Source organism: Eubalaena glacialis, chromosome 3 (assembly GCF_028564815.1).
Source record: "Eubalaena glacialis isolate mEubGla1 chromosome 3, mEubGla1.1.hap2.+ XY, whole genome shotgun sequence".
In the NCBI taxonomy this organism is placed as follows: Eukaryota; Metazoa; Chordata; class Mammalia; order Artiodactyla; family Balaenidae; genus Eubalaena; species Eubalaena glacialis.
Window position 1 is genome coordinate 82,469,197 of NC_083718.1, and position 27,977 is coordinate 82,497,173.

At 51.8% G+C, this 27,977-nt stretch overlaps 2 protein-coding genes across 3 annotated transcripts in view; both read right to left on the reverse strand.

Annotated features, from left to right (window-relative positions):
• Window positions 1-12,283: 12,283 nt before the first annotated feature.
• On the reverse strand, window positions 12,284-17,023 carry SLC27A3 (solute carrier family 27 member 3). The gene is made up of 10 exons (XM_061185962.1): window positions 16,248-17,023; window positions 15,681-15,890; window positions 15,179-15,337; window positions 14,481-14,605; window positions 14,013-14,207; window positions 13,816-13,906; window positions 13,506-13,704; window positions 13,160-13,257; window positions 12,904-13,034; window positions 12,284-12,584 (listed from the first exon to the last, which is right to left on the reverse strand). Exons 1-10 carry the CDS (start codon window positions 16,912-16,914, stop codon window positions 12,408-12,410), a joined length of 2,052 nt encoding a protein of 683 aa, XP_061041945.1. The 5' UTR covers window positions 16,915-17,023; the 3' UTR covers window positions 12,284-12,407.
• A 615-nt stretch (window positions 17,024-17,638) lies between these two features.
• Window positions 17,639-27,977, reverse strand: part of INTS3 (integrator complex subunit 3) — a 38,750-nt gene continuing 28,411 nt past the window's right edge. Inside the window, exons 17-30 of one of the 2 annotated variants that reach the window (XM_061183454.1) lie at window positions 27,620-27,674; window positions 27,303-27,406; window positions 26,729-26,773; window positions 26,390-26,509; window positions 24,647-24,800; window positions 23,524-23,592; window positions 22,574-22,649; window positions 21,991-22,104; window positions 21,553-21,601; window positions 20,306-20,473; window positions 19,869-19,969; window positions 19,679-19,751; window positions 19,318-19,474; window positions 17,639-19,201 (exon numbers count right to left, since the gene is read on the reverse strand). In XM_061183454.1, the coding sequence (XP_061039437.1) occupies window positions 19,124-19,201; window positions 19,318-19,474; window positions 19,679-19,751; window positions 19,869-19,969; window positions 20,306-20,473; window positions 21,553-21,601; window positions 21,991-22,104; window positions 22,574-22,649; window positions 23,524-23,592; window positions 24,647-24,800; window positions 26,390-26,509; window positions 26,729-26,773; window positions 27,303-27,406; window positions 27,620-27,674 (1,363 nt within the window). In that variant the 3' untranslated portion in view covers window positions 17,639-19,123. Of the gene's footprint in view, window positions 19,202-19,317; window positions 19,475-19,678; window positions 19,970-20,305; window positions 20,474-21,552; window positions 21,602-21,990; window positions 22,105-22,573; window positions 22,650-23,523; window positions 23,593-24,646; window positions 24,801-26,389; window positions 26,510-26,728; window positions 26,774-27,302; window positions 27,407-27,619; window positions 27,675-27,977 lie in introns of both variants that reach the window. The other variant, XM_061183453.1, reaches the window with a different exon arrangement.

Genomic DNA, 27,977 nt, shown 5'->3' on the forward strand with positions numbered 1-27,977 from the left:
CATTTTCAAATAAATCCTGGACATCATCTCATTCCACACCTATATACATACTTATGTGCATCTTTTTAAAAACACATTTTTTTCCGTAGCTGTAATGTCATTATCATATCTAATAAAAGCAATGTTACCAAGTTCAAGCTCCTGCTCTGGATTGATTGGCCTGCCCCGCAGCAAGTGGATGAGATGTTGGGACAAGGAGTAGCGACTTCATTCAGGAAGGCCGCCGACTGAGAAGGTGGCAGACTAGCACCCCAAAGAACCATCTTCCTAGTTAGAGTTCTATACTAAAAGGGGAGGGGGAAAGTCCTAGTTCCAGCCAGACCCCGGAGGGGATATGTCAATTTCTTCCTGCAGCCATTCCCAGGTGGGAATGTGAGCTAAACAAAGGTATTTTACCTTAAGGTTCATTACCTGGGATGCAGGGTTCCCATTATGTATAATTTAAGTTTATAGGCAACATCCCTTTAGTGATTAACTTTGTATTCTATTGATATTATAAGGTCCTTTCCTATTATAATGCCCCACTGTCAATGACCCATTCCACAGTCCTGTGTGAAAAGGGATGAAGACCGCTCTAGTCCTGCTGAACTGTGCCTACAAAGAGGTGATTATGGAATGGAAATTAGAATCGTTTAGTCAGTAGTACATTCCTCTTTCCTTCTTTTATCGACAACTATATGAACCTGATGAAACCCCTTAGCCCTTTGTTGTCTAATTTGTAGTCGGACTTGGAGTTTTGGTTCCAGTTGCCCGTACATATCTATTAATTTTAACTTTCTGACTGTGCCATAATTATACAAGATTCCTGTGCTATTCATTTGGGCAAGATTAAACAAGTAGGTTGACCCTTCTCCAGCTACAATGAAGTTACAGTCTCAATACTTTTTTTTTTTTTTTTTTTTAAAGAGCAACCTTAAGCCTTCTAAGAGTTCACAGACCCATTGCTCTCCAGGCCTCTTAGGAGCTGGGTTGTTTTTTGATGACAGTGGTGCTGCTTTAATCCGAGAGTGATGAATCCATGGCTTTACCCCAGTTAATCCCACAGACGAGTGCATGGTAAGTAATACAACATGTGGTCCTGTCCACCTTGCAAGCAGCTGATGTTCAGGCCCTTGTTCTCTCCAAGTTTTAAGCAGGACTCAAGTCTCCTCTGGGTTGGAAAGGATGTAAGGCTGCTTCAGTTGGACAGGCAGAGCTGTTGGAGGTAAACTCATGATCAGAGGTTAGTATAGTGCCCGAAGCTTTAACATAATTGACAGCTGCTAGGTCTTTCAGAGCATTTATACATTCTTCTGCCCAAGCAGACACCTGGAATGGCCTACCATACAATATTTCAAAGGGGCTTAATTTAAGCTTGCTTCTGGGAGCCACTCTGATCTGTAGCAGGGCAACTGGCAAGACCTTATCCCAAGTTAAATTAGTCTCTTGACATATTTTAGCAATGCTCCTTTTTAAGGCAGGATTCATTTTCTCGGTTTTTCTTATTGATTGTGGTCTCCAGGAAGAATGTAGTTTCCAGTTAATGGTAATGATTTAATCCAAATCAGGAGATAATTTCCTTAAGGAGAGCTTTAACCACTTTGGAGGCTTTTTTTTTTTTTTTTTTTGTCCAGATGGGATATGCTTCCACCCATCCTGAGACAGGGTCTAAACACTAGCAGGTATCTGACGTTTTCTGCAGCTCAAAGCAGTCAAGTCTACTGGCCAGTCCTTGGTGGGGCAGGTTTGTCTGTGTTGGGTCCCTGTCTGGGGAGGTCTAACAGCAGTCTTTGGGTTATTTTTAGCACGAATCATGCAATTCTGAGTGACTCGCTGAATGGTCTTTTGTAGGTTAGGCCCCATTGCGTAGTTTTGACTCCACTGTAAGGTGGCATCTCTCCCATAATGGGTACCATTAGGAACGTGCTGCAGCACAGTGTCCAAGAGTGCCTGAGGGATCAAAACAGTTCCTTGTGCGCTACATTTCCAGCCAGGTGAGGTGTGATCAGAATGAAACCCTACTCTTTGGTCCTCTCTTTGTCCTTTTCTGAATACACCAGCTGGTATTATGACAAGTCAATCTGTGGGAGAAGTGATCCTATCATGGCTCGATAACCACCTTACTTTGCTGCCTTCTTTGCAGCTTGGCCAGCTAACCAGTTGCCTTTTACATGGTGAGGGACATCAAGGTGAGGTCCCCTCGGTGGCCTTCTAGAGGTTGTAAGAACAAACGATTTTGTACTTCTCAGGAGACTCCAGTGACTGGGATGGATTGAGAGGTTTTCTGTGCCGCTTTGGCACTCACCACAGAGTATGTTGTACTTGTACTTTCTGATAAAAGTCAATCAGCTCATTCCCCACTGTCAATTTTACCTGGGGTTCCTGTGGTGAAATTGGAATTGGGTGCCTCAAGTTCAACGGTGCCTCAAGTCCAAGGGAGCCCCTGGGCCACTTCATTAAATCAGGATGTTCCTCTCTTTCCACCTTATTGCTGCAGGAAGGGGGACCCCCTTCCACGGTCTGAGAGTGGGTGCTTGTCTAACACTCGGAAATGAATTGTCCGAGGAGACACATGTGCTGACAAAGCAAGAGACTTTATTGGGAAGGGGCGCTGGGGCGGAGAGCAGCAGGGCAAGGGAACCCAGGAGGACTGCTCTGCCACGTGGCTTGCAGTCTCGGGTGTTATGGTGATGGGGTTAGTCTCCAGGTTGTCTCTGGCCATTCATCTTGCTTGGCCCATATTTGGCCTGACTCAGGGTCCTTCCTCGTGCGGCACGCATCTCTCAGTCAAGATGGATTCCAGCGAGAAGGATCCTGGGACGTTGGTAGGACAATATTATGGACTGGCATCTCTCCCCTACTTTTGGCCCCTACCGAATTCTCCCAGTTAGTTTTTGGGGGCAGCATCATGTTCCTTATCGGAACCTCCTATTGTGAGACAAGTTGTTATCATACATCTCATGTATAATAACAACTGATACAAGTTGTTATCATCCATCGTGCCTGACCAAGGCAGGCAGCTTTGGTCAATGATTCCCTAACAATATGAGAGGCTCCAGTTTTTTTATTGTTTTTCTTATGTTTTAGCCTAGGGCAATCTTTTTTCCAATGTCCTTCCTCCTTACAGTAAGCATATTGTTCCTTCCCCAGTGGTGGCTCACCTCTCTTTGGGTTACTCGCCTTCCAGGAATCCAATGCTGCTGTCAGAAAAGTGGTGTTACATTTTGCATCTTCTTTCTTCTGTCATTGTTCCCTGTTGATGCTACCGACTGAGAAGGTACATTGGGAATGAACCCATCTAGGGACTTCCCTAGTGGTCTAGTGGTTAAGACACTGCGCTTCCACTGCAGGGGGCATGGGTTTGATCCCCGGTCAGGGAACTAAGATCCCACATGGCCACACCGCCAAAAAATAGAAAAAAAAAAATGCACCACCTAACTTTTGCAACTTTCTCCTGATATCTGAGGTGCTTTGCCCAGAAAGGGATAAATTTACCATTCTAGTATTTTCAGGGGCCTCAGGATCTGCAACAGTGTAACGTCTGTAGAGCTGGTAACTATTCATTTGTTTTTTGCTGAATTTCTTGAATTTTGTTCAAACTCCTTTGCTTTGGTTCCCCTTTCAAAGTCCTGCCAAGATGCATTTATGGTAGTGCTATAATAAGGGCATTCCTCCCTCATTGGGGTCCCAATTTGGTTCACCTGTGGGTACTGCCGAGTGGGCTTCAGGTGTACCATTTGGGTCTGTTAGGTGGAGCTGGTACGCTTCTTTCCTGGCCATACCAGTGACCATTCTCCTTTCATCTAGAGGATCCTCCCTATAAGAAGGGTCACCAATTAGACAAGTCTGAGGTGGAGAAAGCCCATAGAAACATAGCCGGCTGGCCATTTGCATTTAGATCCCCTAAATAACTGCGTAAGGGAAATTGTCCTGCTCTGGGAGTGGCTCTTTTTTTTTTTTTTTAAGTTCAAACGCATTTTTGTTTATTTATTTATTTATTTTTGGCTGTGTTGGGTCTTCGTTTCTGTGCGAGGGCTTTCTCTAGTTGCGGCAAGTGGGGGCCACTCTTCATCGCGGTGCGCGGGCCTCTCATTATCGCCGCCTGTCTTGTTGCGGAGCACAGGCTCCAGACGCACAGGCTCCAGACGCGCAGGCTCAGTAATTGTGGCTCACGGGCCCAGTTGCTCCGTGGCATGTGGGATCTTCCCAGACCAGGGCTCGAACCCGTGTCCTCTGCATTGGCAGGCAGATTCTCAACCACTGCGCCACCAGGGAAGCCCTGGGAGTGGCTCTTGGCCCAAATTGGGTGCCCGGTCGGGTCTTAGATGGCGATACCAAACCAGGTCCCTGTGCCCCAGGAACTAAACACAGGATTTTCTAATTGAACCCTGTAAGGAGGGGGAGACAGTCTGACCGCTTCCTGAGCCCCAGCGTTGGGAATTGGGGCTGGATAGGAATGGGAGGTGGTGGAAGGGGTGGACATATTGGCATAACAGCTGGAGCCACTGGGACAGCCAGCTTGGCCGGAGGTTGGAGCAACATACCCTCACCCTCATTCCCTTTCTTTTCTTCCTGTATGACAGATTTTCCCTTGGGTTTCTTTTACCATAAAGTGACAACTGTCTAACTTTTTCTCACCCTGATATAACAGCACAAATGCTTGCACAAAGAAGATTTCATTATTCTTCCCCACTTCGTCACAGAATAGGTATAGAGCCATTCAAAGGCCACCGTAAAACCATAAATAGCAATCGATCATCTCTAACCATTAGAAGGATACCTTTTGCCTTGGCATCCACCAGCCGGACTGGGTTCTGGGGTGGGGCTTTTGGTGATTTTAGAAACCAAGTGGAACCTTTCTCTTCTCCTTGGGAATGTCCTTTCCTCCACTGACATCAGTCTGTAAGTGGAGAAATGGTACCAAAACAAAATGAAATGAAAACCCCAAAGAACAGAAAACCCTAAATAAACCCTCAAGTTTGGTCTTGGGGTTTTACATATCACAAGAACCATCAACTCAACCCCCATGTAATGTGATGCCTCGGAGAGCTGTCCGATCCAGACCAACAACACAGGAGACCACAAACAACGTAATTAACACAGCAAAGGTGACGGTACATGGTGCACAGGGTCCCAAGGTAAACCTGCCTAAACCCCTTGTGGAGATGCTAACAGGTACTACGGCTACATTGTTGCAATAAAATATCATCTTCCTCTCAGTCATGGCTTCATAGCTGTCATCAGGTCACTTATCCAAAATGCGCCCCAGAGGACTTTCTTTACAGATAGTTGAAACATTCCCCAATTTTTAAAGACAGAAATACAAGACAAACAAAACCCAAGTGGCAGGACTTCCGTGGTGGCGCAGTTGTTAAGAATCCGCCTGCCAATGCAGGGGACACGGGTTCAAGCCCTGTTCCAGGAAGATCCCACATGCCACGGAGCAACTAAGCCCGTGTGCCACAACTAGAGAAAGCCTGTGCTCAGCAACGAAGACCCAATGCAGCCAAAAACCAAAAAACAAAAAAAACCAAATGGCACACACACGTGCTAGCATCCAAAGAAACAAACGAACCGGTTCCAAATTGGGTAAAAAAACCAGCAATTATTTCCTCTAACAGGGTACCCCACTCGAATACAAAACAAACTGGCTTATTCCAGAGAAAAGAAGCCCCAAACAGAGGTAATCAAGTTCCAGCTGCACACCAGAGCAAGCGACTTACCCTACTTTATTGAGCCCGTCGTCTCCCAGATGTTGATTCTTTGCTCCAACTGCCAAGTGCTGGGGCAGCCAGTGCCATTTTGGGGAACTTTGTGGGGAAGATCCTCAGGACAAGTGGTCCTGGTAGCTGCTAGGGCCTTACCCGAAAATTCCCCAACTGGGTTGGCTGGCCACTAGCAGCAAGGGTCCTAGATGGTTTCACCAAAATTTTTTACCAAGTCCAAGCTCATACTGCTTGCCGAATGACAGGCCAATCAATTGAGAGATGTGTTGCTGGGACAAGTAACAGCGACTTTATTCGGAAAGCCGGCAGACCGAGCAGATGGCGGGTTAACTTCCCAAAAAACCACCTTCCCCGAATTAGAATTCAGGATTCTTTTATACTAATAGGGGAGGGAGTAAGGTCCTGGTTCCAGGATGTGTTAATTTCTCTCTTCTTGAAGCCATTCCCAGGTGGGCCTGGTCAGGATGTTTTCTGTGAGCTAATCAAAGGTATTTTAGCTTAATTCTCTTTTCCTGGAAGGCAGGGTGCCCAGAGATGGGCCATTATGTATAATCTAAGCTTATAGGCAACATCCCTTTAGTGGTTAACTTGTAATAGAATACAGTTTCTTCCCTATTATAGTAACAATAATTTCTTAATATCACCTAATAACTAGTCCATAATAAAATTTCCCCAATTGTTTCAAAAATGTCTTTTTACTCTTTTTTTTTCAGTCGGAACAAGGTCCATACGCTACGCTACATTTGGTTATGTCTTAAGGATCTAATTGAGGCAAGCCCTGCCCCCACTCCGCCTCTCTCATATATCCTTGAGTTGTTGAAGAGACTGTTTAAAATTTCCAGTAGAAGTACCTGTATTCTGGATCTGTTTGATTTCTTTGGTGTTATTATATATGTTCCTCTGTAAATGGATGTTGGCCCTAGAGGCTTGGTTAGCTTCAGGCTCCACTTTTAAGAAAGAAAACCTTATAGGCGGTGCTGTGTGCTGCATACTGCATCTCTTCAGGAGGCAAGCAATGCCTCGTGGTTCCACTTTTAGTGATTCTAAGATTGAGTGGTGGTGGGACTTCCCTGGTGGCGCAGTGGATGGGAATCTGCCTGCCAGTGCAGGGAACACAGGTTTGAGCCCTGGTCCGGGAAGATCCCACATGCCGCAGAGCAACTAAGCCTGTGCGCCACAACTACTGAGCCTGTGCTCTAGAGCCTGCGAGCCACAACTACTGAAGCCCACGTGCCTGGAGCCCATGCTCTGCAATGAGAGAAGCCACCGCAATGAGAAGCACGTGCACTGCAACGAGGAGTGGCCCCCCGCTCGCCACAACTGGAGAGAGCCCACACGCAGCAGCGAAGACCCAACGCAGCCAAGAATGAATGAATGAATAAATAAATAAATAAGATTGAGTGGTGGCTTCAGGTGGTGACATCCTGATCGCTCCCTTGTAAAATTCCCCATCAGCCTTTCATCTGATAGTTTTATTCATTGATGATAATTTCCTGCCTCAATTTCATTAGGGGTTGCAAAATGGTAAGTTTCCAGTTCTATAATACCTTTCTCACTCATTAACTGGAGTTCTTTTGTAAAGAACTTTCCCTCAACAACTAGGACAATTTGGTAACCCTGAAGTACAATTCATGCAGGAAAGGAGGGACAAATGCTTAGTTCTTTCCTTTAATTGCCAGTATTCAGAGTAAGGAGTTGGTGCTCTACCCAACGTGTTTCTCTCCCCCTCTAGCCCTTTATCCTCCTAGCCCCTTTTAGTATCACTCTGAATGGCTACATTTTGTATGTTCAATGTTTCAAGGGCCTTCATTAATCTTTTTGACAGTTCAGATTGCCCTATCTTAGGCAATGGGAGCTCGGTGTCCTTTTGCTGTTACCCCATTTCTTGATATCTTTGCTTTCCAGCACAAGATGCCCCAATGCTCATCCTGAGTATTTCCTGCCGACCTGGAACCAACCTTTCCTCCAAGGACCTGGATGCTGGGAGATCTCACTGTTGTCAAACTGTCCGTTGCTTCTAGGCTTTTTCAGTGACATTATAAGATTTTTACTTCACTTATTTTATTTTATACTTATATCTTCTTTTCTCTTTCTCTGGAAACAGTGACTCCTAACGTTTATTATTATACAATATGCCTTAGTTTCAAATAACACCAATTCTACTAACATGTACGCTACCAAATGAAATGTAACATATCTTTGCATCTTTTTTTGTCCTTAGGGAAAAACTAACTCTTGCAATATTCTCCCTGTATTAAAAAATAGACAAACTGTACTTCATCAAAATTTAAAATCTTTGTGTTTCAAAGGACACCATCAAGGAAGCAAAAAAACAAACCACAGAATGAGAGAAAATATTTGCAAACCATATATCAGATAGGGAATTTGAGTCCAGTATATTAAAAAAACAAAACAAAACCAAAAACCAAAACAAAACAAAACCCTCTCACAACTCAACAGTAAAAAGGCAAATAACACAATTAAAAAACAAAGAAATAATTTGGAAAGACATTTCTCCAAAGAAAATATTCAAATGGCCAATAAGCACATGAAAAGATGTTCAACATTATTAGTCGTCAGGGAAATGCAAATCAAAACCACAATAAGATACCATATCACACCCACCGTGACTGCTACAGTCAAAAGACAATAAAAAGTGTTAGTGAAGATGTAGAGGGACTTCCCTGGTGGTCCAGTGAGTGGGACTCCGCGCTCCCAATGCAGGGGGCCCGGGTTCCATCCCTGGTCGGGGAACTGGATCCCACATGCATGCCGCAACTGAGAGTCCGCATGCCGCAGCTGAGACCCGGCACAGCCAAAATAAATAAGTAAATAAATATTTTTTTTAAAAATGTAGAAAAATTGGAACCCTCATACATTGCTGGTGGGAATGTAAAATTGTGCAGCCACTGTGGAAAATAGTTTGGTAGTTCCTCTCAAAGTCAAACACAGAGTTTCTATAAGACCCAGCAATTCCATTTCTAGGTATACACACAAAAGAATTGAAAATATTTTGTCCACACAAAGACTTGTACACAAATGTTTATAGCAGTACTGTTCAAATAGCCAAAAAGTGGAAACAGCCCAAATTTCATCAACTGATGAATGGATAAACAAATTGTGGTATATACATCCAAGAGAATATTATTAGGCCATAAGAAGGAAAGAAGTACTGATACACGCCACAACGGGGATGACCCTACCTCGAAAATATTACGCTAAGTGAAAGCCACTAGGTACACAAAAGGTCGCATATATGACTCCGTTTATATGAAATGTTCAGAATAGATAAATCCATAGAGACAGAATGCAGACTGGTGGTTGCCAGGAACTGGGTGACGGAGGAATGCTAATGGGTAGGGATTTCTTTGGGGGTGATGAAAATGTTCTAAATTAGACAGTGGCTATGGTTGCACAAACCTATGAATACAACTTTACTCTTTAAAAGGGTGAATTTTATGGCACTTGCATTATAGCTCAATTAAAAAAAAAAAGTTTCCGCATTTATTCCCTAGAGGCCCGAAGAGGAGAACTTTAGTTCCCTTGACCCTGCCCCTCTAGTCTTAATTTTACCGGGAGCTCGGAGCGGCGGCAGTGCGCAGGCGCCTTTCTGCGTCGGAAGGCGCGGAGGGGCTCGCCCCGCCCATGCAGGATGACTCCTCCCATTCCCCGGCCTGCCCCGCCTCCCTCTCGCGCGGGGACGTGGGCTGCGGCGAGTCCGCCGGCGCCAATCCCTGCTTGCTGCCCAGGTTCGGTTTCCGCGAGTGTGCTTAGCCGCCACCTGGAGCCTGCCAGCGCGTGGGCGCTCGGGAATGAGCAGGAGTGGGGGCGCGTTACTGCCTTTCCCCGCATAATCGGTTCAGGCAGCGCCCAGTCTTGGGAGCTTTCCGCCAAGCCCTACAAGGAGCGGTCACCAAGCATCGCCGGGCGGCCCCTCCTGACACTCCCTGTCCCTGCGCGCGGGGAAAACTGCAGCCCAGTGGCGGGGTAGGGACGAGGCCCTAGAACAGGGGTGGGCAGTCTTTCTGTCAAGGGCCACATGGTAAATATTTTATGCTTTTCAGGCCATATGGTCTCTGTCACAACTACTCAACTCTGTTTCTGTAGTACAGAAGCAGCCATAGACAGTATATAAAGGAATGCCCGTGGCCTGTTCCAATAGAACTACTCATGGACTCTGAAGTCTGAATCCCATACATGTCATGAAATAGTCTTGATTTCTTCAGCCATGTAAAAATATAAAAACCATTCTTAGCCACCGGCTGTAAAAAAGACAGCGTGGTTTGCCTACGTCAGTGCCCTTTTACAGGTTCCCGGTATTTGTCAAGGACACGTGGCCTAAGTAGCCCGGGGAATCCACAGACGCAAAGCCGAGACCATTGCCTTGGTCTGAGGATGGGGTGAGTCAGTTCTCTGATTCCACCACCCTCCCACTCCAGCGTCCAACGTCTCAGGGACAAGACTCATCAGAAAGGGAACTCACCACCTGAGGACCAACCTATTTGATCTTGGCAAATTTCTCATAATTCCATTTTATTTTATTTCACTGGACTTTTTTTTGGGGGGGGTAGGAAAACTTAATTCTTTTAAAGTGCATTTTACTTTATTTTTAATTGTGGTAAACAGAAAACCTAATTCTTTTGGATCCAGACTGTGTGTTCTTGCAGCTCTCAATTTCTAGCACTAGTTGTATAGCCTCTGTGACAAAGCTGGTTCAAAGAGCTGCGACTCTGTCTGGAGGGCAGCGTGCCAGGCCCAGCCACCTGGATCGGCCCATTGGAACAGAAGCCCCTCCTCTCACTGTCCTTGCTAAAGTGCAGCTGCACAAAAGCAGGCATCATACAGGGACAGCTGATATATTACACTCAGTATTTGTGTGTTTGCAGAGGGAGACATGGGGACAGGATTTAGGCCAGTGCTATTCAGTAGAAATATAATGTGGCTGATATGTAATTCTACATTTTCTAGTAGCCAAATTTACAAAAGTAATAATAAACAAGTGATATTCATCTTAATATATTTTATTTAACCCAATACGTCCAAAATAGTATTTCAACATGTAAGCAATATAAACAATTATTAATGAAATATTTTATCTTTTATTTCTTGGCTGAGTGGCTTGCGGGAACTTAGTTCCCCAACCAGGGATTGAGAACCTGGGCCCCAGCAGTGAAAGTGCCGAGTCCTAACCACTGGACCGCCAGGGAATTCCCTGAAATTTATTTTATTTTTGGTGCTAAGTCTTTAAAACCCGATGTGCATTTCACACTCACGGCACATCTCGCTGCAGACCAGCCACATTTCAAGCGCTCACTGGGCACATGCAGCTGGCGGCTACCATATTGTACAGCACCGATTTCGACCAAATGAAACAGGGATTGTGTGTGCCTCTAGTCTGTTGGTGACTCTGAACTGCGTTTGTTGGTGGAGGGTGGGACAAGGTGTATGTTTTGAAACAGGAGGGTTAGCCATAAGGACCCAAAATTGGTGATGGGGTGCGTCCCTAGACTTCTCAGGTTGGGGAGAGGGGTTGGAAGGGGAAAGATAACCCAAGGGAACATAGTAGAATTTTTTGAGGACCCACAGCTTAAAACAGGGGGAGGGGGTTTTAGTTCTAAGACAAGCAGCAGTTTCAGCATTGAAAGCTTTCAGATGATTAACTTTTTTTTTTTTTTACCTATCTTGAATCATAGTTTTATTTATTTATTTAAAAAATTTTTTTCTTTTTCTTTTTGGCCACGCAGCTTTCGGGATCTCAGTTCCCCAACCAGGGATTGAACCCAGGCCACAGCAGTGAAAGCGCAAATCCTAACCACTAGACCACCAGGGAACTCCCTGATGATTAACTTTTTTGACGCCTCATTTAGGGGCCAAGGATAGGCCTTTTTCCTTTTGATTCCCCCATCCCTCGCCACCACGTGCATACATGCACTCTGAGCCCTGCTCCAAGAGGGGCCTCAGTCAAAGTCTCCCCAGAACCTGAGGGGCCCCACCCTGGGCTGCTACTTCTGGGAATATAGGACTAAGCGTGGGTAAAATCGGGAACATTTGAGTTGGGGGGCTGAGTGGCCGCACCCTTCCCCCTCACTGGCTGGCTTATCAAAGCCAGCCAGTGAGGGGAGAGGGAGGTTCCTTTAACCCAAAATCAAACCTCTGTTTTGCCCGGTTGAGACCCTTCCCCAGGCCCCAACCACACGTGAGTCTGTGGAGATGTTTTGGCTGCCCACAGGGGTAGCATTTGTGCCTCTGTCCACTTCGGCCATTTGAACCAATCCCTTGGGTCCTCCGGCTCCCCAGAGAGAGCAGTGGGGGCCCTGCACTCAGGGAGTGAAACTGGGACAGGATATCCACAAGCACAGACAGACATCAGTCATCAGGGGTTTTCCAAGGACAAGGATCACACGGGGTCACCTGAGAGGAAAAACACTGAGGTCCAGACACTGAGCTCAGGCCACATGGTCAGGGCAGGAGCGCCTGTGGCTCCGGGCAGGAGAAAATGTCTGAGGGGAAAGCAGTTCCACAGACAGACAGGGAAGCGAATATTGTAGATGAGAAAGACAGAGCCAAATGGGCTCTGGCCACATTTATTACAAAATAAAGATTACAAACCTGGTATAGAAGAGATCCCTGACAGCGGCTGATACACCTGCAATAACCCCACCCCACAAAGTCCCTCCCTCAGGCGCACTGGTGTGGAGGCTCTCAGATGCGAAGGTCCCCGGCCAGGAGGGCACTGTACCGGGCAGGTGTGAGCGGCAGGTAGGCGCCCCCAGCCTGGTCCAGAATGTAGAGGGGGTCGGACAACGCGCTTGGGTCAAAGCCCTCCTTTGCCATCCGAACCTTCTGCTGCTTGAAGGTCTCTGTGGTGGCCAGTGACTCCTGGGGAGGGGGAGGGGTCAAAGGGGGCTGAAGGAAGGGGTATTCTGCCCCAGTGGCTCGGGGGAATCTCCTGAGTTTCGTTAAGGGGCAGGTCTGGGGGAAAGGGGGATGAGGTCAGGGTTTAGGGGAGGGGGTGAAATGGAAGAGAAGGGGCCAGGCCTGGAGGATGAAGGGGGTGAAAAGCATGTGTCTGGGATGGAACTGTTCTTTCTCTTCACAGAATGTATTACGTGGGGGTCCCTTTGTGGGGTTTGGGAGCCACTGACTGCTGCAGATATACGGGGTGAGGTAAAGGGTCAGGGCAGGAGCGGCTGGTTACCTGAAGCCTTAGGAATCGAGGCCGGGCATAAGGTGGCAAGTTCTCAGAAACATGGACGTAGAGCTGCACAAGGTCCAAAGAGTGGGGGGGACGCAGAACCAGGGCTGCCATCCCAGCCCTGCCTTCGTGCCCTGGTGGGTATGGGGGGCAGGGTCAGCCGTGGTAGCTGACCACCATGAGGCCGCATGCTCCCTGCGCCCAAGTAATACCACTTCAGGGTGGTGGGCCGGGTCCCCCCCGCCCCATGGCTGGGCACCTGGCACAGTGACTCCGTAGACGTTCACCTCCTGAAGAAAATCCAGGGCCTCCAAGGCCTCAGCCACCTCGGTCGTGGCCACATTCTCCCCCTTCCACCTGCCAGAGAGCAGAAATTGGAAACTGGGAGTCAGGGGTCAGGGCCTAATGAGCTTGGTGGGGAGAGAAAGAGGTCAGGGATGAGGGCGAGGTGCCAGAAGGTCTTGGGGAAGACGTGTTTAGGAGGTTGGAGATGAGAGGTTAGGTGAGAAGCTGGGTTGGGGCAGATTAGGGAGTGGAGGTTTAGAGGGTCTGGGTCACAGAGATGGGATGCCCCGGAGAGAAATCAGAAAGTTAGGGGCAGATACCTGAAGGTGTCTCCAGTACGATCGTGGAAGCGAAGAAAGCCTTGGTCATCGCAAACCAACAGGTCCCCAGTGTTGAAGAAAACATCCCCAGGCTGGAAGACATCCTTCAGCAGCTTTCCCTGGGCCAGCTCTGGCCCCCCAGCATAGCCCAGGAATGGTGACTGCTGGTTCACGGGGGCCACCAGCAGCCCTGGCTCACCTGGTAGAGTCACTGGGGTCAGGGGGGGCTGCCGCCCACCACACTCTCCAAGTCCAATCCTCCTCTGCCAGCCAGCTCCACCACCCCTACCCACCCTGCCTGGACACAAACCTGGAGATGTGGCCACACAGAGCCCCTGGGTGTTCCGAATCGGCTCCCCTGTGGTGACATCATAGCGAATCAAAGAGAAGGGGAAGAAATGCTGGGGGAAGGGAGACCCAGGCACTGGGTCATTTCAGTTGCACGAGCCCCCTCCCCAGCAGCCCCCCGACGTTCCACAGGTTCTCCAGTTTCCTCCTGTAACTCACCTTGTAAAGCCAGGAGGCGCGCCCCACAGCACCCCGCTGTCCTGTGTAGTTGAAAGTGGCCACGTTGCCCTCTGTCAGTCCATATGTCTCCAGCACCTGCAGGGGCCCGAAGCGCCGCACAAAGCGCTCCCAGGTGTCTGGCCGCAGCCCGCTGCCCACCACCAGCCGGACCTTATGTCCATGTTCTGCCTTGTTCTGAGACAAGTGGGGAGAGGGGCAGGAGCTTCAACACCAAGATGCCAGCTCCCCCAGGTGCAGCCCTGTTTCCCTCTCTCCTTGTACCACTTCCACTGTGACCTCCTTGAGGTGCCCTAAGCACCAGAATCCTACCAGCCCAGGCTCCTTACCCTCCCCTTCCATTCTTCTTGCTTCCTCTCCCTCCAACTCCCAGACAACCGTTTCAGTGTCCCCTGCCAACTGCCCATCTCCCTGCCTTCGTGGCTCTGCCCAGGATCTGTGCCCACGCACCAGGGGCTGGTTGACGAGGTATCGGCATAATTCCCCGATGTACTGGAACACCGTCACCCCGTGCTGCTGGCAGTCCTCCCAGAACTGACCAGCTGAGAACTTGGACTTCAGCACCACTGTGGCCCCTGCCAGAATCAGAAAGGGCGAGGAGGAAGGAAGGAGGTGAGGTTAAGAGCTGGGGGGTGGGGGGTGAGGAGTCGTGACCCCCTCCTTCTCAGGCATCAGCCTTCACTGTACTGTAGTTCCCCGGAAAGGCCAGGCTGTGACATTCACACTTTCCAAAGGCCAAGTTGGCCCTCATCCTTTCCCACCTGTGATTTGGAGAGGTTAATGCCCTCTCCCTACTTCCCATCCCCAAGCAGTCCATCGTCCGAACCCTGCCCCCAAGTCCCAACCCTCTTCTCCATTTGCCTCTTCCTGGGCTGACACTCACGGCCCTCCCCTCCCCTGGCGCCCGGAGTTCTGTGAACTGCATGGCCGCCCTAGTTGCTCAGCCTGTAGGTCTGTGCAGGTGACGCTTCTCCATTGAACCAGGAGTTCCTGGAGAGGAGGCCCTGCCTCCTTCCTCTAGATTCTCTACCCTGAAGGACTCAGGAAGCATCCCCAGGTGAGCACACCACAGTAGGTACTTAATAAATGTTTGCTGGCATAAACATCTGCCAGAGGGCTGAATGGGGGTTGGGGTGGGGGAGACTGACCAATGCCCAAGCATCCCACGATGCCCAACAGGGAGCCAGACATGTGGTAGAGTGGGAGGGCGAGGTAGATCACATCCTGCTGGTGGGCGCCACACAGCTGGTAGAATCCTTGGCATTGCAGGACCTTCAGATGACTGATCCGAGCAGCCTTGGGGAGGCCTGGGGGATGGGGGAGGGGGAGATCAGGGGAAGGGTCTGAGCTCCAAGCCTTGTCTCCCCCTTTGCCCCTGTTGGGTTTCCCACAGAAAGCGGCAGAGGCAAGGCTGAAACTAAGAAGAAGGCAGGCCAGGCCGTCCTAGAAATGTGGTAAGTTCGGGGAGGTGGAGAATGAAGAGGGGTGGAAGGGTTGGCGAGACAGGAAATACGGCCGCTGGGATCAGCCTCCTCTCTGGGGGCTTTGGAGGAGTGGCCTATGAGCTGAGGAGGTCACAGTTCCTGTTCTCAGGCCCCTGCCTTCCTTGTCCTTAGTTTCTGGGAGGTAAATATCGTGTCCAGCCCTCACCTGTGGTGCCAGAGGTGAAGATATACAGGCACGTGTCCATTATGTTCTGGGGGGCAGACAGGTACCCGGGCACTGGCCCATCCACTTCAGCCGAGGCCTCAGCCAGAAAATCGGTGATTCCAGCAGGATGGGTTTCAGAGCCCGCAGCCCACAGGTGGAGCCCCATGGCTCTCACGGCCGGCAGGTCAGGCTCCAGGGACTCCAGGAACTCTGGATGGGGCGGGAAAGCATAGCTCCACCGCTCTACCGCTACCAGAAGCCTTCCCCACACTTCACCCCATTTGTTCCCCCACCCCCACCTCGCAGAGCTCCCGAGTGAGGCTGAAGAGTACGGTACGGACGTGCCATCATGGGTCTGGGACCTGTAGCCCAAGTCTTTGGAAATCCTTGGGAAACCAGAGACCCAGCTTTATCCCTTCGCGAACCCAGAGACTCGGCTCCTCACCCTTTCCGAACCCCAGGGAGACAGTGCGGCCTCCTTCCCAGCCCACTCCTTCTTTGCGCCCCTCCGACACGCCCCTTTCTGTGGCTGGCCCCGCCCCCGTCGGTCGAGCGGTCCAGCCTTACCTGGCGCCAGCACGAGCGCGCGGGCGCCGCAGCTGCGGAGACAGTGCAGTAGGGGACCCCGGCGCAGAGCGGTGGGCACAAAGGCCGCACGCAGGCCGGCCTTGGCCAGCCCGAACCAGAGCCACAGGAACTCTGGGCAGGCGGGGAGCAACAGCGCCACGGTGGCCCCAGGTGCCAGAGGGGTCGCGCCATCCCCTTCACGCACGGGCCGCGCCGCTCCGCTTCCGGCCGCCGCGTCTCGTATGCCGTGCACCGCCCGCTCGCCTTCCCCGGCGCCCCCCGCGCCGCTGTCGCCGCCGCCGGGTCCCCAGTCCCAGCCTCGCGCGCGCAAAAAGGCGCGCGCAGCTCGGTTGCTCTGGCGCTCGGCCTCCGCGTAGCTAAAGCGCTGCGCGCCGTGAATGAGAAAGGTGTGCGCGGGGCGCTGCCGGGCCAGCTGCGCCAGGCGCCAGGCCAGGCTGCAGCCCCCCTCGGGACCTTCCGGGTCGGCGGCAGCCGCGGCCAGGGCGCGCGCTCGAAGGGCCCGTTTGCAGCGTAGGGCGCGCACCGTGAAGGCCAAGTCTGCCGCGAGCCAGCGCAACTGCGGCCATAGGCGCAGCTTCAGCAGCAGCAGCGGCAGTAGCAGCAGCGGCAGCAGCAGCAGCAGGGGTAGCAGCAGGAGGGCGGCCATCGTGCCCGCTTCCTCGATTCGGCCCCGTCTGGCCCCAGCCGCTCGCAGACTGCCCAGATACTCCCTTCTGAAAACCTGGGGCCGCTGGTTCTAGTGCTTAGACCTCTCCTTCCCGGGAGCGCGCGCGCTGGCACACGCCTCTTCCCACCCAGCGCCCCCCCCCGCCCCGCCTCCCCACGAGCGGAGAGCAGAGGCCCGGGAGGAGTGCTACTCGGGGGCGGCCCCGCACGCCCGGCCCTCCCCACAGCTACGCTCCGCCCTAGGCGCGCTCCCTCCCGGACGACTCGCAGCCCGCACCCTACCAGGTCCTGGGCGGTGCTCACGCCTTCCCTCAATCCCAGGATCGGGTCCGTTTTAGGTTTTCTCCTCAAGGGAGGTCTAGACATCTGGCTGGACTTTGGACCCCCGGCCAGAGAGCCAGGGCACTAGGATCCAAGTCCATCTTTCCCTTTCTTCCCATTTTCACCCGTGACAGGAGGGTGGCACTGCTCTCCCAAAAGAGACTGAAGAACTCGGCCCCTTGCCCACATGGTGCTGCACGTCCCGGCACGAAAGCCGGAGCCATGCCCTCCCTCCAGCCGCCAGCAGCAGCCACCCCAGAGGGTTGGGAGCCGAGAGTGAAGTAGGGGAAAGGTGGAGGCCCAGACAGCCAGATTTCTGGAGGGGCCACGGCGGAAGCCCCTCCCTTTGGGCAAAGGTACAATAACTGGGGTCAGCCAGCTAATGCTTTCCATCCTAGTTTTAATTGGGGCAGAGAAAACTGGGGAACGAGCGAGGAAGGAAAAAAGGAGGCCTCCAGCAGTTTAAAGGAAGAAGTAGCAGCTTTGAGGGAAGGGAGAACCTGGATTCTGTAAAAGACAAATTTGCAGGCTGAACAGGAGGAGCTGTCTGCAGTCGGCCAAACTTCACTCCTCTCTCCTCAGCCTGCCCCTCACAACCTCCCAGGGCAGCAGGGGAACAAAAGCATAGCCAAGGAGCTCTTTTCTGCTGGTACACATGGATGGGCAAGTGGCCAGACTGTGGAAGAGAGTTCTTTTTCCCCAGGTATCTGAACTCTCTCCCTCACCCCCAAGCATTTAGTCCTCCAGTAGTTGGTAAGCACCAGAGTATGACAAATACCAGCTTTTGGAAGCCTCTGGTTTCTTGAGAGATGGGTAAAGACAAACAGCCTTTTGGGAGGTGGTGCCAGCATCAATTTCTGCCTGGACAGGTCAGTGCCTGGCCTGCACAGCCAGTGGCAGCAAGGATGGGGGCGTAGCAGCAAGAAGGATGGGGGGGTAAAGCCAAGCCTTCTGCTCCAGACAAAGAAGGGGGTGGGCAGGAAGAGAGAAGGGGAAGCTGTGAAGGGGGGGGGGTGCCCATTAAATCAAGACCACCTGTACGTGCACAGGGTAAGTGGGGGCAGCAACTCCGGCACAAAAGAGGTTCTGGCTTGTTTTATTGTCATTTAAAAACAACTTTTAAAATGCGATTATCTCTGCCAAAAAAAAAGAAAGAAAGAAAAGACAGACAGAATCAAGGAAATGTGACCATTTGACAGTTCTGTGGAACATGTCTCTGGGACTCCCTGGGCTCTGGCCCGACTTGAGGTGCCAGCTTCAGGCCAGCACAAGCCTCCAGGTGGGGCTGTGGCCTCCCTCTCAGGTTCCTTCCCGAACACTTGTGGCATCTGGCCCATGGAGAGGAAAAGGCGACTTGACCATGTCACAGATTAAATGCCCACTTCATACTAGTGTATGGAGGGCAACTATAAAATGCCTGTTCAGAGCAAATCAAGACCTGAAGGGGGAAGTTGGAAGGGGCACCCACATAGTTTTCACTCTCATCCTAGCCTCTCTGGCCAGCTGCCCCTCTGCCATTTCTCTTCTCTACTGAAATAGTTTTGGGGGAAGCTGGGGGAGGGGGCAGGAGGCTGAAGACTTCCACCACAGTCCAGGTTTTGTACAGCCTCTGGTTTCAGTGGGAACCCCAGTATCAGTGAGAGCAGCAGTGTGATGCGGCTGGAGGCCCCAGAGAGGAGGGAGGAGGGACTGGGGGCTGCACGGCAGCTTCTCAGGCTGTGCTGAAGGAGGCAGCTCGTCCTTCTCCCAGGGTGAGCTCTGGGATGGGGACAGGGTGTTTCCCCTACGATCTCCCCAGCCCCTATTAACCTGATTCACCAAGGAGGGGAGGGCAGTCCAACTGGGGGTGGAATGGGGAACACAGGGCCTCAGTCACTGTCAGACCCCACTGCAGAGGACCCCTTCCGTTTCCGCTTGGTGGGCTTTGGTTTTGTGTCTTCTTCCTCCTGGAAGAGATGGAGGGGAGGGAATCACTAGCCTGGGCAGCGGCTGGCCCCAACTCTACCTGTACCCCAACTCTCCTTTTCCTCCTGTGCATGGCTTGCACGGCCAGGGGTCTCACCGAGGCACTGCTGGAGCCTGACTCTTCCTCAGCATTGGGGGGCTGTGTGGCATTCTTTCGACTTCGGGGGCTGGACAGAGCTGCTTTTCGCCGGCTCTTGGGTGGCTTGGTGGAAGAGTCCTCATATTCCTCGGCCAGGGAGAAGAGATCGCTGAACCTGAGGGAGAGAACAGGCTCTCAGAGGGTGGGGGTCCTGGCCCCATGGCCATCCTCCCACCCTTTTCTCTGCCCCCATGCCAGGGTCTCCATTTGTTCTCAACTCCATGGTCTTGCTGGTCACTAAGTTTGTGTCCCCAGCAGGCCACCCTCACCCAGGCCTTCTCCCACTACTTCCCAAGGCCCAAAGTGCAAGGAGCCTCACTTCATCTTGTGTGCTTCGTCACAGCTGGCCTGGACGTGCTGCAGAGCCTGCAGAATGGGGGTCTGGCTGAAAACTAGAGGGAGAACAGGGAAGGAGGAACAGTGAGGTGTCTGAGAGCTGCCCCACTCGGATCCACGGGTGGTGTGAGCCAGGGCAGTGCCATGCACTCGGAGAGGGCAGGAAAGCATACAGTTCTGCTTGGTGTTGGTCAGGTTGAGACGCAGGTTGTCCAAGTGCTCTAGGATCTGCTCCAGAGTCAGCTGGGCCAGCTTGCTGCTGGAACTCCTCAGGCTGCAGGGAAGTCACAAGAGCCAGAGTCTGAGCTTGGGGTGATGGCTCCAGGTGAATGAGACACCCTCCCCCGCTGAGGTCCCTCCTTAAGGCAGAAGCAGCCTATACAGAGAAGGGGATAGGAGGGCTGGGAGGGCCGGGCAGGGTAAGGGAGGTGTGCCTGGAACAGGGACCAAAGACAGGGCACTAGGAAAGGAGGGGAAGGGGCCACAGTGGTCCTGCACGCCAGGTAGCTTCACACCACTAGATGTCGCCCACAAGCCAGGCAGGGACCAAACTGGACGGCCCTGGTGCCGGCCTGTGGACAGCGGGCAGCCCTGGCATGGAGGGTCCCACCTCTGCCTCTTGCGCGGGAGGCTGTTGTTCTTGATGAGCAGGGACTTGATGTGCTCAGCCAGCAGCTCGTCGTGCTTCATGCACCAGTGCCTCAGGATGCTGGTGGTGAACTGGTCGTCGGGGTGGCAGGGCCGGCTCAGCACCATCTTCACCATCTCCTCGCTGGGCCTGGGGGGCAAGGGGAGCGGAGCGCCCTGCTGACACAGCTGGCCACAGGAACCCCTGAGGCTCTCCCACCGGCTTTTCCCCCAAACCTCGGCCTCCCCATCCCTGCGCCACCCCCAACTTGCAGTAGCTTCCTACTCTCACATCCCTCTCCTTCTTCTCTTTGGGCCAAGGAATGCCTAGTTTCATCCTCTGCGGAAGCCAGGAGACAAGAAGTGAGACTCTTCAGTTTCTGTGACAGTAGAAGGTGAGTGTGTGCGTGTGCATGTGTTGGCAGGGAGGCCCACTAAGTCTCCCGCACTTTGCCCAGGACACTCAGGAAGTGGGCCAGGGAGGCAGGAGGACAAGCGTGTGGTGTGTGCGTGCTCCTCAACCCCTGCCCCACTAGGTGGGTGGGCCACACTGGTGTCTAGCCCGAGGAAGGTACAGGGGAGGCGGCGGGAAGCCACAGCCCCCACGCAGCCCTCCAACCTTCCTGCCTCCTTTAGGAAGCACTGGACCATTTCTACTCTCCCAGCCAAGAGAGGAGAAAAGGTGGAAGGAAGGCAAGAAGGTAGGAAGGAAAAGATATACAGCTGTGGCCCCATTTATCTGGGGCTTTTGGAAAAGTGCCTGTGATGGAGGGAGGGGCCTCTGCCTTCTCGCCCTCTCCGCCGCACCCCTGGCAGGGAGCACGGGGGTCCAGCTGGCTCTGCTCTCCGCAGGTTGAGCGAGAGGATGGTGTCTGACCCCTATACTCTGACCCTTCCTCCTCTTGGATTAGCCGTATGGTGGCCTCAGGAGCATGGGGGAGGGGGTCAGGAGCCACCGGGGATTAGAACTGCTGTGGCAGCAGGAAACAGGGATGTCCGGTCCCCACCTCTGAGGGCAGCTCCTGGTGGGCAGGGGGGTAAAGTCGAGAGGAAGCCCAGATCCCAAGGGAGCTGCTTATTTGTAAATCACTTTGGGGGAAGGGTAGAATAAGCAGATGTCAACAATAGGAAAAAACACAGCCAAAGGAGCAGGACAGGAGCCCTTTACATGGCAGCATCTCTTGGTATGTTGAGATTGAGGACTAAAGAGCCCCCGAGGGTGTAACTCACTTCTCTCTTCGGAGTTGAAGCAGTAGGCAGGACAGGGCCTCTGGGTGCTCTGTGGGGGAGGGTAGAGGCTGTTCAGAGGAATGCAAAATTCCAGCAAGAAATCCTGGCACCTCTCCCACCCCCAACCAACAGCCACTGCAAGGAGCAAAGATAATCTTCAACAAGAAACCAGGAAGAACAATCCCTTAACCCACTCCTCTAAAATCCCGAGCCACCTAAGCCCCAGTCTAGCACCTGGCTCAGAGGAGGCCTGCAGGATACAGCTAAAGAGCAGACGTGACTGACAGGGAGCCTGCCTTTTCGCACTTGGCACTTTGGTGGGAAGGGGAACGGTGGATCTGGGCTCATCTAGAAAGAAGCCCAGAGGCCTAAGCCTTGCAGCAGCTGGACTGGGAGTGCCCTCTCCCTGCCGTGTTCCACACCCACAACCCGACTCACCTTTGTACTTGAGGTGCTGCAGGATGGGGATTATGGTCTCCAGGGGGATGTTGTGGGCCAGGAAGAGCTGCCAGGCACAGTACTGCTCAAAGGTTTCCCAGTCCAGGCTCTGGACTGAGGAGACAGAGAAGAGATACCCTCATTCATATTCTCAATCTCTCTCTCTCTCTCTCTCTCTCTCTCTCTCACACACACACACACACACACACACACACACACACACACACACACACACACACACACACACACACACACACACAGAGACAGGGCTAGCAGGGATGGTATAGGGGTGGAGACAGTGATCCTAAGACTACAGAAACTCTCCCTTTCACACAAAGCATAGTTCCAAAGTCTTCATACAGCTTCTGTATTCCCATCAGCCTTGAGGCTGGAGGGCCAAGGGACTTTTACGGAGCAAAAAACAGATCCAGACAGACATTGTCTGAGGCCACACGGCAGGGTGGAATGACGTTCTATCTCATTCTCAACCCCAGAACCAGCTTTCCTGTTACTAGAAAATACACAGGGCTGCCACCCCTCTCTCTTCTCCCTGGGCACCTCAGGGCTTTGCGTGCTCACTTACTGAGTATATTGAGGACAGAGTCTTTTCGAAACATGACCAGGTTCCCCATCATCACATGGCAGACCAGCTCCTGGAGCTAAGGGGGAGGAGGAAGAAAGCAGAACCCATTGGTTCTAAAAGAGGCCAGGAAGCTAGTATGGAAGCAGAAGCAGGAGAGCTCATTCAGGGAAAAAACCAGAGGAAGTGAAAACCTAGTCTTAAAGGAATGGGGAGGAAATGGCACATGACGGATGCCAGGGGCTTTGAAGGATGAAGGGGACTGGCAAAGGAGCAACTGGCTTCAGTGATAAACACAGGCCTATTCGGAGCAAAAATAGTTAAGAAAAACTACCCCTTGTGTCCTGATGGCAGAGGGAGAACAGGCAGCTCCTCTACTTGGATGTAGTCTGGGCCTCTGAGCCATCCCAGCCTGTGCTGAGGGAAGGGCCATGGGGGGCGGGATTACAGGTGTGGGTAGGAGAAAAGCAAAGGAGGAAAGGCTCTTGAGTGCTACGCTTCCCCTTTTATGAAGGGGGCAAATGAGTGGAGAGAAGGAGCAGAAACGGGACCCCAGTTGAGGCCTGAGAAGGGACACAGGCCAAGCTACAGCCTCGTAGGGACCTATGCATGATAGAAAGGTCAAATAGAGATCGTCTGACCATTTTCATTCTGAGCCAAGGGGAAGACCGACTGAGAGCTTAAAAACGCAATCCCCTCGGCATCCCTGAAGAACGGGAGTGCCCAAAAATATGGAGAATAAGGGGAACTCCAGCAGGACTGGCATGGCCCCAGCTCGCCTCCCAGGGGCTCCGCTTTCCTTCCCAGCCCCCAGGGCCTAAGGTGCACACAGCTGCAGCCAGGAGCAGGGTGCCTGAGAACACAGGCTCCCTGTCTGCAGGCCTAGGGGGAGGCAGAACCCCGTTTCCCCAGGCCTGCCCCCAGGCCTCTCGGGATGACAGCTCTATGTTCACCTGTGCTGAGTCAATAACAGCCACAATCATGTTCAGCAGCTCCCCACTCCGCAAGGTCTCATCTGGAAACTGAAGGAAAAAGAGGGAAAGTAGGGCAAAAGTCCAAAATGCACCCCTCAGCTTTCACCTCATAATTCTTCGCCTCTCCCTACCACATGCTCAGGGGATGCTGGGCTAGCCAGACATGGGGTCCTAATATAAATCCCTAAACAAAGATCCAATAGTTATGAAGCTGGGAATTTAATCCTTAAAGAACCCAAGTTTTTAAATCTGTGTGTGCACACAGTGCGTGTGTGTGTGTGTGTGTGTGTGTAAGGAAAGGAATGGGGAGCCATCTAGAGACAAAGCTAGAGCTGAAAGGGACTGGACATGGTGGTTAGTTAGCTCTGTGTGGAGTGGTGACAGAAATAGCATTTGCATCTCTGGCAGCAAAGAAATCCAGTCTATACTGACCCTTGCCAAAGACAAGAAGGTGTAGAGAGTGTGTATATTTGGGGAGTGTGCAGGGTATGGGGTAGGCAGGGTCCCTTCTGGAGAGGCCAGTTCACCAGGGGGGGAGCTGGGCATCTGCACCCCTCCTCCCTCCAGTTTTTGGCTGACTCACTCTTCCTCCTGTTATGCCCTGATTTCCCTGTTCCTGGTAACTTTCACCAAGAGGAGGAAGAGCTGATACCTCCTCCTATGTCCCAATTCCTAGAGGAGACTCTTCGTGAACCAGGGAAATGAAAGGTGAGTCTCCACTACAGAGGCCCCGGTCTTTGAGAACCATTAGAGAGATCGGAGGGTGAGCCATCAGACGGCGAGAGGGCTTTGGATACGTGAACATGGATCTGGTCGGGGGCCCTGTCCTGGGTCCAGAGGATGGGGCCAAAGCAGAGGAGACAAGTGTATAATTCCAGACCCCAACTCACACCACAAGAATTCTAGGGGTTTTAGACATTTTTCAAGTTGATAGAGAGAGGTAGAAGGAGGGGACGGCTGTGGTGTGGGAGGAAAGGGCCTACTGAGGCCAGCAGGGATGGGGAGAGGAGGGTCAGGGTTGTGTGCCATGAGATAATGCAGTCTCCCGAGAGCCCGCCGGCACTGCTGCCCCATCCCCATGGATACGGATAGAGGTGCTGACCTCTGTGTAGATGGAGGGTGTGAGGTGGCACAGCAGTCGCACGTCGTCCTCCTGGCAGGCCTTCATGTCCATCATTAAGCAGGTGTGCAGGTCGCCCAGCTGGGTGGCCTGGGCAAATGACTCGTACAGGTTCATCTTCCCTGCGGCAGCTTTGCTGCAAGACCAGTTGGGCCTCAGCCAGCAGCCTGACCCCAGCCCCCAGTCTCAAACATCTCCTAAGTAGACCCTCACTCTAGAATCCCTTGGCTGCCCAAGATGCCCTAGGCTAATCTGTCTCATGGCGCCCCCCTGCCTTCCCCCCAAGGACTTGATGACTTATGGGAATTAGGAGACACTGTTCTTTCTCCCCATCTTTCCCCAGTGTTCCAGACAGGGCCCAGACCACAATTAGTGAAGAAGCTACTATCTGGTGAGAGTAAAGAACAAGAGAGAGAGGGCTCAAGTCAGGTTAGAGAAAGCTTTCTCTCCTGCTCTTCGGACTCTGAGCAATGAGGGCAATAACACATAGAGACCCCGAGACCCCTACCTCACACCATATACAAAAAACTTAACTCAAAATGGGTCACAGGCCTAAATGTAAGAACTGAAACTACACAACTCTTAGAAAAAAACATAGGAGTAAAGCACAAGTGACAAAAGAAAAAATAAAGTGGACTTGATCAACATTTAAAACTTTTCTGTTTCAAAGGATACCATCAAGGAACTGAACAGACAACCCATGGAATGGGAGAAAATATTTGCAAACCATATATCTGATAAGGGACATGTATCCAGAATATTTGAAGAACTCTTAAAAATCCACAAGAAAAAGACAAATACCCAATTAAAAAATAGAGATTCAAACAGAAATTTTTCCAAAGAAAATATGCAAATGGCCAATAAGCACATGAAAAGATACTCAACATCATTAGCCATCAGGGAAATGCAAATCAAAACAATGGTGAGATACCACTTCACACCCATTAGGCTGGCTATAGTCAAAAGCCAACAAGTGTTGGGGTGCATGTGGAGAAATTAGAACTCTCACACACTGCTGGTGGGAACATAAAACGGTTGTGTCACTTTGGAAGACAGTTTGGCAGTTTCTCACAAATTTAAAAATAGAGTTACCATTGGACTCAGCAATTCTATATACTCAGGAAAAGTGAAGACATCTGTCCATGCAAAAAGTTGTACATGAATGTTCACAGCAGCTCTATTCACAACAGACAAAAAAGTGGAAACAACCCAAATGTCCATCAACAACTGAATGGGTAAATAAATTGTGGTATATCCATACAGTGGATTATTTAGCCGTAAGAAGGAATGAAGTACGGATACACGCTACAACAGGGATAAACCTTGAAAACGTTAGGCTAAGCGAAAAAAGCCAGTCATGAAAAATCAAACACTGTATGATTCTATTTATATGAACTATCCAGAATAAGTAAATCTATAGAGACAGAAAAGCAGATCAGTGTTGCATGGGCTGGGTGAAAGGGAGAATGGGAAAGTGACTGCTAATGGGTATGGGGTTTCTTCTTGTGGTGATGACAACGTTCTAAATTAGACAGTAGTAACAGTTGTGCATCTTTATCAATATACTAAAAACCACTGAATTATACACGTTAAAGCTGTCATTAACACACACACACAGAAGGCCCTGGTGATGACAGCAAAGGGGGACGGGGAATCAGGTATGGTAGGACAGAGGCTCTCCAGGATGCTTCCCGGCACCTTCTTAAACGTGGGGACCACACCCACCTGGCCCTTAGGTAGTAAAGCAGGTGGTAGCCAATCTTGGGCTGCTTCTGATACAGCTCAGAGAGAAGGTCCAGAAGCAGAGAGAAGCTGCTGTTGTCTTCCTGCATCTGGCATAGGTTCCTGGAGTGGGAGATGGGAGTACAGAGGACAGCTTTACCTAGGGGAGACTCTCCTATGGCACTTCAGGGGGCATGGCTATCTGTGCCCACTGCATACCCCTCCTCCTGGAGAGGGAGTCCCATTACCCCAGGACAGAAGCATAAGCGTGCTGATAGGGAGGATGGATGGCAGAGCAGCATCTCCTACAGCTGGACCTAAACATGAGGTAGAGAGGCTTACCTAAATATTAGGTAGAGAGGCTTCCCCACAGATTCCTCCAGGGACCTACAAGAGGAGGGTGATATATGAGAGTCCATGTGAGGGGAGGAAGGGTGGCTTGCAGGCAGATATTATGGAGAACCAGCTTGAGGCTAGATGCCAGCCTGCTCCTTTCCTAACCAACGTTAAACTTCCCGCTGCCCCAGAGGCTTTGCTCACAGAGAAGTCAGGTTCCTAACACTGAGCCACAATCTGGTTGTTGTCTTTGCAAGTGAGATTCTTGCCCTTCAGGGAGGTTGCAGGCAAGGGTCCGATCCCACCTGAAGCAGCAAAGGCTGGGGCTGCTGGGTGCAGCCGCAGGGGCAGGACGCACACGAGGGGTGCCAGTCCACTGCCCCAGTACGCTCGCTGTTCGGCAGGCAAAAATAAATCCTCGTTTAAATGAATCAGTATGTGTGAGAATAAAAACAAGTGAAGAGATTATTTTTCCCAAGTCCTCAGCAAGGTGCCTCTAGGACTTGGGTCATCCTTCTAGCTCCCTGAGGCCGGGGGGTGGGGGTGGGGTGGGGGAGTAGTCAGGAAAGATGAGCCTTACTCCTCAGTGATCTCCTCGGGCAGCACCTCCCCTCGGAAGTGGCCCTTGAAGAGCTCCTGTAGGCAGGAAGCGAGGACAGACAGCTGCTCCGAGTCAAAGTCTTCCTGGGTGGTAAGACAAGGAGGGACTATCACCACCCAGGCCCAAGCCTCACTGCCCCCACTACCCAGAGCTTTCTCCCTCCAGGATCAGCCGGCCCCTCCCCTATCAGAGGGGGATCCATCTAGAGCAGGGGAAGGAGGCAGTCAGATGCCTGCGGGGCTTTCAGCTGGGCAGGCTGGGCTGCTTCCTCCCTAAGGGGGTGGGTTCCTCCTCACCTCCAGGACCTGGTCCACGATTTCCTGCATGACCTCACACTGGGCCTCTGTATCACTGCAGTGCAGAAGGGAGAGGAAATCTCAGGGACGTAAATGATAGCAGAGGGCAGGACACACACCCAGAACAGCGTGCTCAAGCACACTCCCGTGCACAGAGACAAAACAAAGGAGCTCTGTGGGAATCAGGGCTGTGGCTGAGGAGGCCTCAGGGCAGAATCTGCTGCTCTCTAGGCAGAGGCCAAAGACAAGGGAAATCCCCAGAGTCCTGCTTCGGGTCCCAGAGGCTCTTCTACTCAGAACCTTGGAGTGAGAGCCCGGGATGCTGGGGAACATGGCTGCCCCCTCCCAGCCCACACCC

What these genes read in the sequence shown, in the direction of transcription:
- SLC27A3 (XM_061185962.1), bottom strand. Translation starts at nt 16,914, where the DNA reads ATGGCCGCCCTCCTGCTGCTACCCCTGCTGCTGCTGCTGCCGCTGCTG. An exon ending in CGTGGGATGCTTGGGCATTG is followed by an intron (nt 14,606 to 15,178) that starts GTCAGTCTCCCC and finishes TGATTCTGGCAG; the next exon opens with GGGCCACAGTGGTGCTGAAG. An exon ending in CGTACTGGAGACACCTTCAG is followed by an intron (nt 13,258 to 13,505) that starts GTATCTGCCCCT and finishes GCTCTCTGGCAG; the next exon opens with GTGGAAGGGGGAGAATGTGG.